Source organism: Taudactylus pleione, unplaced genomic scaffold (assembly GCF_031769625.1).
Source record: "Taudactylus pleione unplaced genomic scaffold, aTauple2 ptg000256l, whole genome shotgun sequence".
Taxonomy (NCBI): Eukaryota; Metazoa; Chordata; class Amphibia; order Anura; family Myobatrachidae; genus Taudactylus; species Taudactylus pleione.
This window is the reverse complement of record NW_028284658.1, coordinates 15,386,139-15,402,738: the sequence shown is the minus strand read 5'-3', so window position 1 is coordinate 15,402,738 and position 16,600 is coordinate 15,386,139. Positions and strand designations below refer to the sequence as shown.

Here is a 16,600-nt window from a genome sequence, read left to right as displayed (position 1 = left end):
TGTTGTGCAATGGCCAAGTCAATCCCCTGATCTGAATCAGATTGAGCATGCATTTCACTTGATGAAGACAAAACTGAAGGGAAAATGCCCCAAGAACAAGCAGGAACTGAAGACATTTGCAGTAGAGGCCTGCCAGAGCATCACCAGGGATGAAACCCAGCGTCTGGTGATGTCTATGCGTTCCAGACTTCAGGCTGTAATTGCCTGCAAAGGATTTGCAACAAAGTATTAAAAAGTGAAAGTTAGATTTAGGATTGTTTAGTTTGTCCCATTACTTTTGGCCCCTTAAAAAGTGGGAGGCACATATAGAAACCGTTGTAATTCCTACACCATTCACCTGATTTGGATGTAATTACCCTCAAATTAAATCTGAAAGTCTGCAGTTAAATCACACCTTGTTTGTTTCATTTCAAAGCTATTGTGGTGGTGAATAGAGGCCAAAATATGAAAATTCTATCAATGTCCCAATATTTATGGACCTGACTGTATATATATATATATATATATAAATATATATAGTGACAAAGTTGTCAAAGGGAGACACATTTGCTCAAGAATTTTAGCTACTGTCTGGTAGACAGCTTAGCAACCTTGATTGCCAGACTACCCGTGAGAGGCTGATATAAGGTGAGTCAGTTTCTCTAGACCACATGTTCTCAAATTCGGCCCTCAGAACCCCAAACAGTGCATGTTTTCCAGGTCTCCTCACAGAATCACAAGTGAAATAATTAGTTCCAACTGTGGATTTTTTTAAATGTCTCAGTGAGTAGTTTTAACACCTGTGCTTCTGCTGGGTGACCTGGAAAACGTGAACTGTGTGGGGTCCTGAGGACCGAGTTTGAGAACCACTGCTCTAGTCTGTATCTCACTGCCTGGGGAGCAGGTTGAAGCCTGCAGAGAGAGAGAGACAGAGAGAGACCATTGCTTGTGATTGTGCGAAATGCTATTTTCAAAAGTAGGCAAGCATAGTGTGTGTGTGTGTGTGTATATATATATATATATATATATATATATATATATAGCCATAGGGTAGTGCAACCAGTGCCGTAGCACAGGGCACTGCAGGGCAGGGGGCGCTGTTTGGGCCTGTCAGTTTTCCTGTTTATTATTATTCTTACTTGTAGCTTCCTCTTCTTTTATGCCCAGCATCTCCTGACCTGTATGTATATATATATATATATATATATATATATATATATTCATGTTCTGACAATTCAGAGTCATGATTGCTCATAATGGTGGGACTTGTTTTTTAAATTATTTTGGTTTTGTTTGTTCCTATTTTGTTACCTAGTTTATATTTTAAAATATTTTATGTCTTAATCTTAACAATATGTTTGTTCCAAGTGTTATTTTTCAATAGGAGTCCCAACCACAGCTGCTGAGTTATGTTGTACAAATGTCCTTTCTATAATCTTTCAAGTACATCCCACCTTTTTTCACTATAAAATGTATTTAATTGAAAATTAATTGAAAAGTAAATTAAATCTGTCTCAGTTTGAATCTCTATATAAGATATTTATTTTTTTATTTTGTTGTCTTCAGGGCGGAAGCTGAAGCAGCTCGCAAGAAGGATATTGATGCTGTACGGATAGGAAAGAAGCTAGTGAAAGGCACTGAAGATGATGATGATGACGATGATTCCTATGATGAGTCAGATATGGAAATTTCTGGGGTAACCTTTACACCTGTTTTGAGGTATTACAGAAATGGCTTAATTGGGATATAAAAATTTATTAGTTAACATATATCACTTACATAGGATCAGAATATATTATAACAGGATGCAGTTATTATTTCTATAGTCGGCATCCCGGCTGACAAAATCCCGGCGCCTGAAAGCCACTACCCGGCCAGAAAACCGGCACCGGAATACCAACAGTAGTGGAGATGCTGACGCCAGAATCCCAACAGCCGGGATGCCGATCGGAAGTATAGCGGGGCTGCTTAGGTCTTAGCCGTGGGAGGTGGGTTAGGTTTAGGCGTCATGGGGAGGTTAGGGTTAGGTACCCCGGGGGTGGGTAGAGTTAGGCACCACTGGGGGGGTTAGGGTCAGACGCTAAGGGGGGAGGATTAGGTTTAGGCACTAACGAGGAGGGCTAGGGTTAGAAACAGAGGGTTTGGTTTAGTGGAGAAGGGGGAGGGTTACCATACTTACCAGACCCTTGTCGGGATCCTGAGCATCATGATGCCGCTGTCGGTATATTGACAGCAGGCATCCTGACTGCCAGGATTTCATACCAATTCCATAATAACTATCTGAGAGAAAATCTTAATCTGCAAAATCCATGGCTCTCATTTTCAAATTAAAACTGGGACACTGTATCATAGGGCTGGCCATCGGTGGGGTGTCCATCGATTGTTACCATTGATGCAGCCATCAGTGGTTACCATCGATGGCACACAACCATCTATGGTGAACCATCGATGGTTTGCACCCCTTCGAAGACCACCGCTGCTGGGAGATGTCAGGGTGCGAACCAATCAAAAATGGGGGTAGGGCTTAGCGGGCATCATGGACGGAGCTAAGCTCCATCCTCTAAAGTGAAAAACAATACATTGGCTCCCAGTAATCCATCGATGGGCCAGCCACCATTGATGGGAAAACATTGATGGTTAATAGCTATTCCTACTGTATCATGATATTTACTGAGCACCTTTTTCTATATTAAATCCAGTAAAGAAGTTATAGAAACCTATAGGCACTTATTCGTAAAGTTAGGGCCACACAATTGCAGCCCCACATGTGTAGTTTGAGTTGTAAGTAGTAAAATATCACTATACCTTTAAAGTCTGCTACTTGCCATAACTGCTGCTAGGTTCTGCAAGTAGACTGTTGGGAATACATACTGCAGTTCGACACTGATTATTTTTATTATTTATTTGGTCATTTATTTATTTTTTTATCACGGAGTATGTTATGTTATAGTGTCTTACTACTATGCTTTAGTTTGTGTGTTACCTTCTTTATTTGGCAAGTGCTACTGCTGGGGGTATAATTTCTAAAGGTCGATTTAATCATCTTTGATCAATTTAAAATCAATGAGAATCGATCAAAATCGAGGTTATATTTTTGGGGCTAAATCACACATTTACTAATACTTCTAAAACAAATAAAAAATTGTCTGTTAGTTAATGTCTGATTTAGCCCCAGAAATACATCATCAATGTTGATCTATTTTGATAATTTTGCATTGATTTTAAATCAATAAAAATCTAATAAAATCGACCTTTAATAAATATACCCCCTAGTATTATCTGTGATAAGATTCTTCTAACCAAATGTAATAGCATATACTGTAGGCAACATCACAAATTGCTAAGCAGCCAGTCAGATGATAGCTTTCATTACATCTGTTCATATTGCTAAGCCACTTGGGTGGTCATGCTCCCTATGCAGGTATAACCCGAGTATTGAAAGAAAATATGTGAGTGGTTGCTATGAATGACAGCACAACAGGACATTAATGCAGTTTGTATAATGTTATTAAATAAGCCATCTGCAATGTCTACTTTGATTAAACAACTTTTTTTGCCATCTCTAGGAAAGTTACATTTATACAAATTAATGTAATTCTACATTCAAACTATCACATTACATATTCTGTTAGACATTCAAAAAAATTAAAAGCCCAACCATGATGCTAACCAATCATGTTTCTCACTCTGCTTATCATTTACAGTCGATGCAGCGTTCCAGTGAGAGATTTTACAATCAATCCCAAACCAAGAAACTTCCAGGTAATAGCATTGCACTACATACCTCTAAAGGTGAACTACAGTTTGCAGCTTGTCAGGATCACCTGATTATGCTCCACACGTTGGTCTCTGCTCCATCCCAAATTAGTACTGTGCTGCGTCACTAATCTTTTAGATTATTAGATAATTTTTTCATAATAAAAAAAAAACCTGTTAAAAAATGAACCTGAAACAGCAGATAAAGCAATCGGTGTATTTATATGTAAGTGGTATCTTGTATGTGTGTTTCAAAAACAGCAGTAAGTTGACTGGATGCAAAGGTACGAAGAGATACTTTCAAAAATCTGTGCTGTGCAGAATTGCGGCAGACAGGATCCCTCAGGAAAACTCACCTGTCTAGGCTGTAATTATAAAAACGCTGCACTGTTCCTATGGAAGTGTTGCAGCTTGTTTAACTTCCATTACTGATAAACTGAATTTTATATGAATAGTGTGATGACCTCACTACACTAGTGAAACCAGCTTAAATGGAAAAGAAACAGTTAAAATAGTTCAAGATATTATTGTTTTGGTCAGAAGTACAAGAAACATTTGATGAGTTTCATACAGAATGGACGGTTCTACCAATCAGAGAAACAGTCACAGCTACACAAATATTCCCATAATATTGTGTTCAGTGGACTTTCAACCAAGAACTTTGGTTCCTCTCTTATAGTTGTTAAAAGTCCAGTCCAGGACTTGTCTCCTGCCAGTGTTCCTCCTGCTCCTGACCATGCTTCTAGGTTGCCGGTTGCTAGGAGACCCAGATGTCAGAGGATTTCACGTTTCCTCTTAGTGTTGCCTGATTGGCAGCTGATCCTATTTGAACTTCCTGGACTGTCGCCGCCCTGTCGGCTATAGAGTTTTTATGTGGAACTTTTGGTTATGCAAGCTGCTCTCTGTGCATCCAGACTTCCCAGGGGCAAACGCAGGATATTTAAAGGGGGGTTTCCGAATCACCAATCTCTTTTTTTTTTTGTTAATAAACATTATATATATATATATATATATATATATCTCTACATACTGTACATATATATGTGTGTGTATATATATATATATATTTTATATATATATATATATATATATATATATATATATATATATATATATATATATATATACACACACACAATTACATGTATATAGCTAGCAAAGGTAAAAAAAAAAACATTGAAAATATAAACTAGAAACTTCCTTTACTTGTAATAATGCCAGGGCTACTGATGTATTGGGAGAGCATCCATGTATCAGTGCTATTCATAAGGAATTACTCTAGAAAACATCAAGGTTTTCAAAGAGTTAACTCACCATTGTGACTGTCGTGTTGTGGACTCCGTAGCCCGTGCGGAGGAAGGCTCGGGCTGTTGGTATGTGCACAGGGGTTGTTTCTAGGTACTCAGAAACTCCCCCTGCGTGCGCTACTGCTTCCAGCTATATTTTCTACATGCTGCGTGTATTCTGCTCACCGGCTTTTAAGTGACCCAAGTACCCTGGGTCCAAGCAACGCTGTCTCCAGGCCATACAGCTATCCTGCTTCTATACCACGTTTCAAGTAATGCTGTCTGCAGGCCCCTCCAGGCCATACAGCTATCCTGCTTCTATACCACGTTTCAAGTAATGCTGTCTGCAGGCCCCTCCAGGCCATACAGCTATCCTGCTTCTATACCACGGTTCAAGCATCGCTGTCTACAGAGCCTCCAGGCCATACAGCTATCCTGCTTCTATACCACAGTTCAAGCATCGCTGTCTACTGAGCCCTCCAGGCCATACAGCTATCCTGCTTCTATACCACGGTTCAAGCATCGCTGTCTACTGAGCCCTTCAAGCCATACAGCTATCCTGCTTCTATACCACGGTTCAAGCATTGCTGTCTACAGAACCTCCAGGTCATACAGCTATCGTGCTTCTATACCATGTTTCAAGCATCGCTGTCTACTAAGCCCTCCAGGCCATACAGCAATCCTGCTTCAACACCACGTTTCAAGCACCGCTGTTTACTAGGCCTTTCAGGCCAAATAGCAATCCTGCTTCTACACCACGTTTCTAGTTACGATGTCTACTAGGCCCTTCAGGCCATACAGCAATCCTGCTTCAACACCACGTTTCAAGCACCGCTGTTTACTAGGCCTTTCAGGCCAAACAGCAATCCTGCTTCAACACCACGTTTCAAGCACCGCTGTCTACTAGGCCCTCCAGGCCATACAGCAATCCTGCTTCAACACCACGTTTCAAGCACCACTGTCTACTAGGCCCTCCTGGCCATACAGCAATCCTGCTTCTACAACAGGTTTCAAGCATCGCTGCCTGCTAGGCCCTCCAGCAATCCTGCTTCTTCACCACATTTCAAGCATTGCTGTCTACTAGGCCTCCTGGCCATTTAACAACTTTAGTTTGCACTGTAAACCTACAGTATATTCTATTGACTGTCCTATGGTTTCAGCTCCTTATTGCACCATTGACATGTTGTGTTTTCACTGGTCCATCATATAATTTATTTAGTAAACTGCCATGATTTAACTATACTTCTTGTGTTTGTTCTTCGATGTGCCACGTATCTCCAACACCTCCATGTCGGTCCTAGCAATTGCTAGAGGATCGTAACAATAGTAGGACCAACATAAGAAGGCCATAGCCTAATGCTGGGCGTACACTGTGAGATAAAATGTCTGTCAGACCGACCAACATTTTATCTGAAACCCATCACATATATCGTGGCCATACAGTGTGAGTTATTTCACAGTATATGACACATATTATCTGGGCTCCTCCACTGGGGAGGAAACATTTCCTCATTCCTCCCCTGTGAAGAAACAGGGGAAATGTGGCCATTCGGCCGAGGCAGTGTATACACTGCCTGATCCGGCAGCCCAATGATCTGATCACTCAGGCATGTTGGTAGAGTTCACATACCTGACTGTCCGATCGGTCGTGGTCATACACTATGCAGCAGATCGGGCTGATAATTGCATAATGTATGCCTGGATTAATGCACCAAGTATTGTTTGCTCTGTACTTTAATATTAAAAATCACCAAAGAAATTCCAGCTTTCAAAACTGTGTCCCGCCATTCCTGTGTTTGAACTTTTCATTTTCTTTTTTAAATCAGGGACCTAAGGATTGCATTCATGGCACTACGGGAAAAACTGTTTCACATCATCTTTATGGACAGTTTCACCATGTGCAGTTCATAGTTTTATACATCTTTCTCAAACTGAAATCTTGGCTATCTGTCACTTTCAATGCTACATGTTCAGTCACAGCTCTGTAATACATGAATTCTACATAAAGATAGTTTATAAATACCATTGTTTACTATATAACTTACTTTTACAGATTGCAGTTACTATCATACAAGCTCAGAAACTTGTGGGGATTAACATTGATCCAGTCGTTCATGTTAAAGTTGGGGATGAGAAAAGACACACCATAACTCAGAAATCAACTAATTGCCCCTATTATAATCAGGTACGTGTGACTTCATAGCGAGGGTATTTATACAAAGGGTACATCAAAATGTGTTGTGCTCAGGAGTCAGGACAAGTCACATAGTAGTGTTCAGGGGTGTTAAAGCAACACAAATGATAGTAACAACAATGAGGCTAATGATTATTAGTGCCGATTAATCAACCTCTTATGTATAAAATGCACTGCTTGTTTATAACCGTGTAGTGAATGATTTTTGTGATTCTAAATATTTATTTTCCCCCCTAGTATTTTCTGTTTGAATTCCTTGAACCGCGTGAGCTAGTATTCAATAAGCTGATAGAGATATCTGTAAGTATTTCTTATCTGGATGTGGTTTAAGCAATAGACAGTGGATTATACTTCCAGATTCCATTTGGTTTTCATGACCCCCACGTTACTTGTGCATCCTCCCTATCCCCCCTTCTGGCCAAGGCGACATTTAGAGCGCATATTATTTTCATTGAATGAATATGTCCTAAATAAGAGGTTCCTCAAGGCTCCCCAACAGCTCAGGTTTTAGAGATATCCATGGTCGAGCATAGGTGGTTAAATCAAATTGACTGAGATACAAATTAAGGTAATTGTGCTCAATCATGGATATCTCTAAAACCTGAACTGTTGGGGAGCCTTGATGACCGCGTTTGGTAACCGCTGCCCTAAATTGCACAACCCACTTGCTAATGAACTTTCCTCCATCCCATTCCCACCTCCATTATTTTCCTATGTTGTTGTCTAGTATGATGTAATACATTATGCAAACCCAATGTTGTTTAAGGTCAAGGTGGAGATAAGCCTAAGTAATGAGATTACATGGATTAACATTACAGTTCTATGTTTTTTTTTCCAGGTTGTCCATGCCAAGAAAATCGCATTTCTGGGCACACGCCTTGGGACATTTAAAATTGATGCAGGGACTGTGTATACCCAAACAGGTACGACAGGAAAACCTCAAAACAATAACAAACAATACAATTCACACATCACAGCTATGTACACTGTAAAGCTCCCATTTTACTTTTCTACAGCATAAATTTTCTAGGAATTTGTTTCTATGGCTCTACAAATATATTTAGTACATAAATTCATGTCCTATGTTAGAGACACAAGCGTCAATATAACAAATGTGTCTTTCTTACTGTTGCTTCATTCATGGCAAGTAGCCCCCCTTGGCTTGCCAGATCCCGTCCACTCTGTTGCTCTTCCTTTTCAAAATTTGCATCTTATTCTCATAAATAAAACAACTGAGGGCCTGATTCATTACTGATCGCAACTGCAATTGCGCACACAATTGGCCGATTGTTGCATTGTGCGCATGCGTCGCAGTGTGTGTGCGCGAGGACTCCACTGCAATCGGGATTGCGATCGCAGTGACTACGCAGGCCCATCGCAGAGTGATTGACAGGAAGTGCCATTTGTGGGAGGTGACGGGGGTGGTTGGTGAAATGCAGGCGTGCCAGTGTGTTTGAAAGCCATTGCATGGGCGTGCAGAAATTATCCACTACAATGCCCTACGCAACTGGAGTACTCATAGTGTGCGACAAGGTTAGCAATTTCTGAGTAAGGTCAGACCTTGTGTAAGTGTGCAAGAGGCTGCGATAGTACTCGATGGTACCGATAGTTTTGCAGTCTTGCTAAGTATTACGAATGTGTCTAATGTAATGTGGGCGTCCTTATGTTGTGCTGCAACAGCATAGTGATTGCAGAGGATTAGCATACTATCGCAGTGAGACTGCATGCATAATCGCTATTGCAATCGCAGTTGTGATCAGTAATGAATCAGGCCCTGAGAGCGACAAAACTACATTGCTAGCTTACACTGATCAATTTGATGTCTGACGTTTGTACATCTGTGTCCCACCGAGTCTGAATCTATGTAAGAAGGGTTATGATGCGAACAGATGCTGCTTTTTCTCGCGACGAGTTTAGTTCTGCTTCATCTGTCACTTTATGTATAAAACCAGCTCCCGTGTGGTTAAAATCACAGCCTAGCGTCTCTATTACAGAGTGGCTTCTCTCTGCATATGCGATGCTACTAATGGCCTAATCCAGAGATGTGCGTTAATATTGAATTTGCGTACATCTCCAATGTTTGCAGATCTGCGTATGTGCAGGAGCCGCACTGAGCATGTGCATATATGTTTCTGCAATGTCACTCTCAGTGCCCCAAAATCTGCAGCATGATTGACATGCTGCTGGTGTTTGGGGACCGGGATGGCGACGGTGACCAGGGGCGCCGAGAGGGTGGGGGAGCGGGTACAAATTACCCGGGCTCGCGGTTCCTGAGGGACCCTGCGGGGGCCCGGGTCTGATGCCGCCCTCCCCCCCTCACAGCAGCCCAGCACACAGCGTGTGCTGAGTTGCAGTGGGAGACTGCTCGTGGCTGCTGAGCAGCAGCCACGAGCAGTCTCCTATGCCTGTGGGGGGGAGCGATCACACTGATCGCGCCCCCCCTGGCTTTGCGCCGGGCTGAAAATAGGCCTCCCGTGATTAGGCCACGCCCCCTGTTACCCGGGCCCACCGCGGCTTTTGGCGGGCCTGATGGTGAGCGTTCCAGAAAATGGAGAAGTTGGCTGGGTGTACCAAAGCCCCAGCAGCATGATTTACCCGGACATCCTGAGTAGCCTGAGGGTTGCTCAGATGTCCGTTGTTCACGCAGTTGAAGGAGCAGGAGGCGTCGTCTGACACAAGACACCTCAGTTGACACAAAGAAGCAGCGGTTGACACAATAGTGTCCATCTCTGAATCAGTCCCTAAGATGCATAATTTAAAGAAAATACAATACACTACTCTTCTCGGAGTGTCGCAGTCCCGCCGGGCGTTTCACACCGCATGTAGTGCGGACACATCTGTAACAGCAATTTGGTACAATTAGCTCAACATTAAAGTCTTGATGGAGGTGAGAAGTCCATGGTGCTGGTGAGGGGAGCTTGGCGATGTAGCTCACTTTATCATGACCTTGCCCCTGCTGAAAATTGCTGAGATTCGCAGGATAATGACTCAAGTTGTTTCACTATGCCCCTTATACATGCTACAATGGCTACCGTTACTTCACTATGCCCCTTTTACATGCTATAATGACTACCGTTACTTCACTATGCCCCTTATACATGCTACAATGACTACCGTTACTTCACTATGCCCCTTCTACATGCTATAATGACTACCGTTACTTCACTATGCCCCTTCTACATGCTATAATGGATAAAGTTGCTTCACTATGCTACTTATACATGCTATAATGAATAAAGTTGCTTCACTATGCCCCTTATACAAGCTATAATGACCAAAGTTGCTTCACTATGCCCCTATACATGCTACAATGACTACCGTTACTTCACTATGCCCCTTTTACATGCTATAATGAATAAAGTTGCTTCACTATGCCACTTATACATGCTATAATGACTACCGTTACTTCACTATGCCCCTTCTACATGCTACAATGACTACCGTTACTTCACTATGCCCCTTATACATGCTATAATGACTACCGTTACTTCACTATGCCCCTTATACATGCTATAATGACTACCGTTACTTCACTATGCCCCTTATACATGCTATAATGACTATCGTTACTTCACTATGCCCCTTATACATGCTATAATGAATAAAGTTACTTCACTATGCCCCTTCTACATGCTATAATGACTACCGTTACTTCACTATGCCCCTTATACATGCTATAATGACTACCGTTACTTCACTATGCCCCTTCTACATGCTATAATGAATAAAGTTGCTTCATTATGCCCCTTATACATGCTATAATGACTAAAGTTGTTCACTATGCCCCTTATACATGCTATAATGACTACCGTTACTTCACTATGCCCCTTCTACATGCTATAATGAATAAAGTTGCTTCATTATGCCCCTTATACATGCTATAATGACTAAAGTTGTTCACTATGCCTCCTATACAAGCTATAATGACCAAAGTTGCTTCATTATGCCCCTTATACATGCTATAATGACTAAAGTTGTTCACTATGCCTCCTATACAAGCTATAATGACCAAAGTTGCTTCATTATGCCCCCTATACATTATATAATGACTAAAGTTGCTTCACTATGCCCCCTATACATGCTATAATGACTCAAGTTGCTTCACTATGCCTCCATCATGAGGATGGGCTACTCTTTTGGGAGTCATAGGGAACTCCCCATAATCCAGAAGTCTATCAGTCATTCTGGGAGAGCAGGGGAAATATGCTGAAAGGGCCTATCTCATCCAGTTTGGACTCCCACATGTGTTGCCAATTGGACCGTAAGCTATTGCTCATTTGATGAATAAGCAGCATGATCACTACATGTTAGGCCAGCACTAGCAACATACACTTTTATACATACAATAAACATCTTTAATGATATACCACAAACACAAAGGAGATGTATCAAACCTTCTAAATAGGTCGATTATTTACACACTAGTGCAGTGGTTCCCAAACTTTTTTGAATCACGGTGCCCTAGTGCATCAGAATTGTTTTCATGGCACCCCTAAGCCAAAAGTTTGTTATTGAGAAATTCAGAAATGTTTTTTAGTGAAGTAGTACAGTGATATAAATTGGGCTTACCTGTCATCCTTAGGTTTGGCTATGTAGTGGTGGACAGGTTTGTGCTTCTTTTTTGTGCAGATATTTAAATTATTATTTATTATTATTATTATTATTATTATTATTATTATTATTATTATTTAAATTACATTGACCATAAAGAATTTGATTTGGTGCTGGACCACCAACACGAGGCACCCCTGCAAGTGTCCTGAGGCACCCCAGGGTGCCGCAGCGCACAGTTTGGGAACCACTGCACTAATGAAACCTATGCTGGTTAGTGATTCAAATATAAAATGAGGAATTAACTGTTCTCAGTTTTAACAAAACGTGTTATACTTTAGTTCAGTGAGTACAAGACATTGACACTGAAATACTTGTAAGAGCTTTATTCAAAGGCATATTCATGTCTAATATATTTCTTCATTCTCCAGATCACCGGTTTCTCCAGAAGTGGGCAGTTATCACTGACCCGAAAGACACCAGAGCAGGGATAAAAGGCTTTGTTAAATGCAACTTATCTATTGTAACAAGGGGCGATTCAATGTCTGCTCCGCCATCTGCTACCAGCAGCCAGAATGATGATATTGAAAAGTGAGTGGAGCATATATATGTGTATGTATTGGATAATGATTGGCTATACTGTTGACTAATTGTATTAATGTATTATTCGGAAGGCATTGTCAAACAAGGTTTTCTTTGTATTAATTTAAAGAAGATTGAGGGGTCTAGTTACTAAGCTATTAGGAGATAGTGAATGGTGATAAGGTACCAGCCATTCAGCTCCTAACTGCCATGTCACAGGCTGTGTTTGAAAAATGGCAGTTAGGAGCTGATTGGCTGGTACCTTATCACCGTTCACTTTATCTCCTAACACCGTTTAGCAAATAGACCACCGAGTGTTAGTGTTGAATAGAGAAGAATGTAATTTATTGATTTGTATACATCTTGCAACTTTTATTAAATAATAATCTTATCATTGTTCTTGTCATTTAGGCATTTCAAATTGAAAATATAGATCAGAGTTATTAGTCATTTTTGTTTATACACAACACATAATAGACCTGGTTATTGTGTGTTACAGAGCCCTTTTTGCAGATATCTGTGTAACGGTTTTAATGAATTATTATTATTTATTATCATTTATTTATATGGCGCCATAAATATTCTGCAGCGCCTTACAAAGTACATAAACAAGTTGTAGATAAGAGACTTACAGAACACTACACTACAGGACCAGGACATGGATAATATATATTGCTACATTAGCGACCATAACACCAGATAAGCAACAGAGCATAAGCAACCAAGTGTTAGGTGCCCTAGTGGTGAGTAAGAATTAGATGAGACTAAAGTAGGGAGAAGCACAAGAGGGTAGAGGGCCCTGCTCGTAATAGCTTACATTCTAAAAGGGAGGGAATGTTGCATCCTGTGTTCCATGGCGATATGGTTAGGGTAATCTCTATTTTTATTTGCTTCTTGTAGGAATCTACTGCTCCCTAGGAGGGTCCCCGCAGAGAGGCCGTGGTCTAGAATAAGTGTTAAAATCTACAAGGCAGAAGGACTGCCCAGCATGAATGATGGGATCATGGGAAGCTTCTCTAAGATATTGGGAGACAATAAGGTGTTCATCGATCCCTATGTGCAAGTTATATTTGCTGGACAGCAAGTATGTCATTTACACATATTATCTTTAGTAGTGTATCTGTTTAGCTGCTTACTTATCTAACTGTCTTTACTGTCCAAATATGTCTAAAATTATGTAAGATATTATCTGAGGCCGTCTGCAGTGTCTGTCAATTGATTTACTAACAGAGAGTGTGCTGTGCAGCCATTGCCATAACCGGTCTTTAATACGCCCTGTGCCGCCCCAACCCCCTTTGCACTTGATGTCTTGACGTCGCGCATAGGGGACGGGGCCAGCCGGCACACCTGGAAGAGCGGCAGTGCTCAGTGCGGCAGCATCGGTCGCACACCCCGAGTTACGATCCTGTGTGCAGCAGATGAAAATTCTTTTTGTACAATTACAGCTGAGCTGAAACTATTACCTATGTATATAAATGTTGGGCTTTGCTAATTTATAAGTTTTAGGTAGTGCTTTTTTCTATGTAAAATTGTGCTCACTTAAAGTTACAAATTGGTACAAAATGAATAGTAGCTTCCATACCCTGGATATGTGTGCTGCTTCTGGAACTAGTTATAAGAATTAAAAATAGATCAATAAAAAGTTGCCAGCAGGGCCGTAGAGAACAGTGTATGAGCGGTGCCATTACCAAGGACGCAGGGCCCCGGGGGTGGCACTATTGTTGCATCTAGCTAGCAGGGTGCCTGCAACAGCACCCTGTGGCCATTAGACCTACTGCAGTGCTGATCACAGCATCCAAAGAAAGCTCCAGGCACGCACCCTGCATGCAGTGTGTAGAGGCGCCTGGAGCGACGGGGCAACTGTAAACTTTCTCCTGGAGGCGACCCTGCCCCCTCACGTGACGTCACGTGTTTAGGTGCGGGTCAGACTCTGTGTGCCGGTGAGCCCTGCTCCAGCATTGGGTGCCATCACTGCGTACCCCTGAGTCCCACCATAACACCACAGAAAAGCACTGGTTTTAGGTTATATGGCGCTTTCATTTATGTCTGGAAATTCTCCTTGTTTAAATTTGAGGTGTTCTGTATTGTGGCCCTCTGAGGTCTGCCTATTATTTACTATCAATAGGCAATTGTAAATGTTTTTTGTAATGCATGAATTTTTGTTTAATGCTTTATAATGCATAAATGCATTTTTGTTGTTTGTATCACATGCGCTCATCCTTTTTGCTTTTTAGGGAGAAACATCTGTGGAAAGTGACACCAATATCCCGGAATGGAATGAGCAGATTAGTTTCATTGAGCTCTTCCCACCTCTTGTTCGAAAAATTAAAATTCAGGTTCTAGATGATGCTCATATTGGTGATGTTGCCCTGGCCACACATTTTATTGACCTGCAGCAAATATCAGACCCAAGTAAAAATGGTGAGACACCTCAAAGTACTAGTTCAGTACTTCAGTCATATCTGTGCATTTAGAAAATGTAAAATAAAAACTATCACTATGTCCAATATTGGGATATAGTTAGCAGACTGGCGGACGGCATGCCGCTGGTCTAAATCTCGTCGGTGGAAGCCCGACACGGGACTTAAGATAGGTGTCGGAATACCGATGCCCATATTAATCCCGATGCCGGAATACAGACAGACGCCATGCCAAACGAGGTAAGCTGGGGGCGTCTTAGCTGTTAGCCGCGGGTGTGTGTGTGTGTGTGTGTTAGGTTTAGGCATCATAGTGGGGTTAGTGTTAGGTTTTTTTAGGGACCACTGGGGGGGTTAGGCACGAAGGGGGGAGACTTAGGTTTAGGCACTAACGGCGAGGGTTAGGATGCGGGGTGGGGAGGGTTAGGGTTAGGCTACAAGAATGAAGGGTTAGGGGGAGAAGGGGGAGGGTAAGTATACTTACCCAACCCTTGCTGGTATACAGACCATTGGGATGCCGCTGTCTGTATTTTGACAGGAGGCATCCCGACTGCCGGTTTTATATACCCATTCCCCAATATCATGTTTTTGTTCTTAAATAAAGAATGTAGTAGTGAATTATGAGGACATTTTCAGCAGTAGTCATGATGTGTGGTGTAAGGGCCCATAGTTAGTATATGTTTTAATTCCCATCAGTTATTGCCAACTTTAAAATTGATAGAAAAAGTCTGTGGCATATAGTTTCAGGTGCAGCAAATCCTGTTTATTTCTGTATCACAAGATACAGTAGGGTTAGTAAATCCTAGCACTGCACAATTGTATCTTCTGACTCCCAATATATGGGAACCTCTACTTCTTCATATCGAATAAAGAACAGTTCATTAGTAGACTTGAGCCACATTTACTAAATTTGATTTTATAATACTTCTGACATTATTATTAATGTTTATATAACACCACCATGTAACTGCACAGTACAGAAAATAATTAGTTAAACAACTCCCTTTCCCACACATGCGCTCTCTCTCTCTCTCTCTCTCTACCAGTACCTGGAGGACACTCACGTAAATACAAGAACAAGCAGATTCCTGTGTGGAGTTTGTATATTCTGCCTGTGCTTGCGTGAGTTTCCTTCGGGTACTCCAGTTTCCTCCCACACTCCAAAAATATACTGGTAGGTTAATTGGCTCCCCACAAAAATTAACTAACCCTAGTGTGTATGTGTATGTGAGCATGTGGTAGGGAATATAGATTGTAAGCTCCACTCCAGGGGCTGATGTGAATGGCTAAAATATTCTCTGCAAAGTGCTGCGGAATATGTGTGCGCTATATAAATAACTGGTAATAAATAAATAAATAATAATATACTATGTGTCTCCAGCTGGCTTTAATCCAACTTTTGGACCTGCCTGGATCAACCTATATGGTTCTCCCCAAAACTATACACTGAGAGATGTACATCGAGATCTGAATGAAGGTCTTGGTGAGGGAATATTCTATCGAGGCCGCATCTTGGTGGCTGTGACACTAGAAATATTCCTCAACAACAATATTCAGGAAAAAAAACCATTACAAGCATTGAAAAATGCATTCAGCAAACTGAAAATGAAGAAGAAAAGCAAAAAAGCTACAGAGAAAGAGAGTGCAGCAGCAGAGAGCGCAGAAGGAGAAGAAGGTGAAGAGGACAAGGAGCAGCCTAATGCCGTCAAAGTAGAAGTTGATGATATTCTTCCTTTGCCAGAGGTACACATGTTAACATATGTTCTAGTTCTAGATTTCCCAATTCTTAATTCAAAAGGAACCTTTCAATGCATGATGCCAAATAAAGGTGCATT

At 41.4% G+C, this 16,600-nt stretch overlaps 1 protein-coding gene across 1 annotated transcript in view; it reads left to right on the top strand.

The window, feature by feature from the left end:
* Window positions 1-16,600, top strand: part of LOC148514971 (fer-1-like protein 4) — a 168,509-nt gene that overhangs the window by 35,197 nt on the left and 116,712 nt on the right. The window contains exons 7-15 of the mRNA XM_088480678.1: window positions 1,546-1,698; window positions 3,684-3,741; window positions 7,075-7,206; window positions 7,453-7,515; window positions 8,054-8,138; window positions 12,198-12,357; window positions 13,249-13,432; window positions 14,583-14,769; window positions 16,147-16,508. Coding sequence (XP_088336804.1) covers window positions 1,546-1,698; window positions 3,684-3,741; window positions 7,075-7,206; window positions 7,453-7,515; window positions 8,054-8,138; window positions 12,198-12,357; window positions 13,249-13,432; window positions 14,583-14,769; window positions 16,147-16,508 — 1,384 coding nt within the window. The remainder of the gene's footprint in view (window positions 1-1,545; window positions 1,699-3,683; window positions 3,742-7,074; window positions 7,207-7,452; window positions 7,516-8,053; window positions 8,139-12,197; window positions 12,358-13,248; window positions 13,433-14,582; window positions 14,770-16,146; window positions 16,509-16,600) is intronic.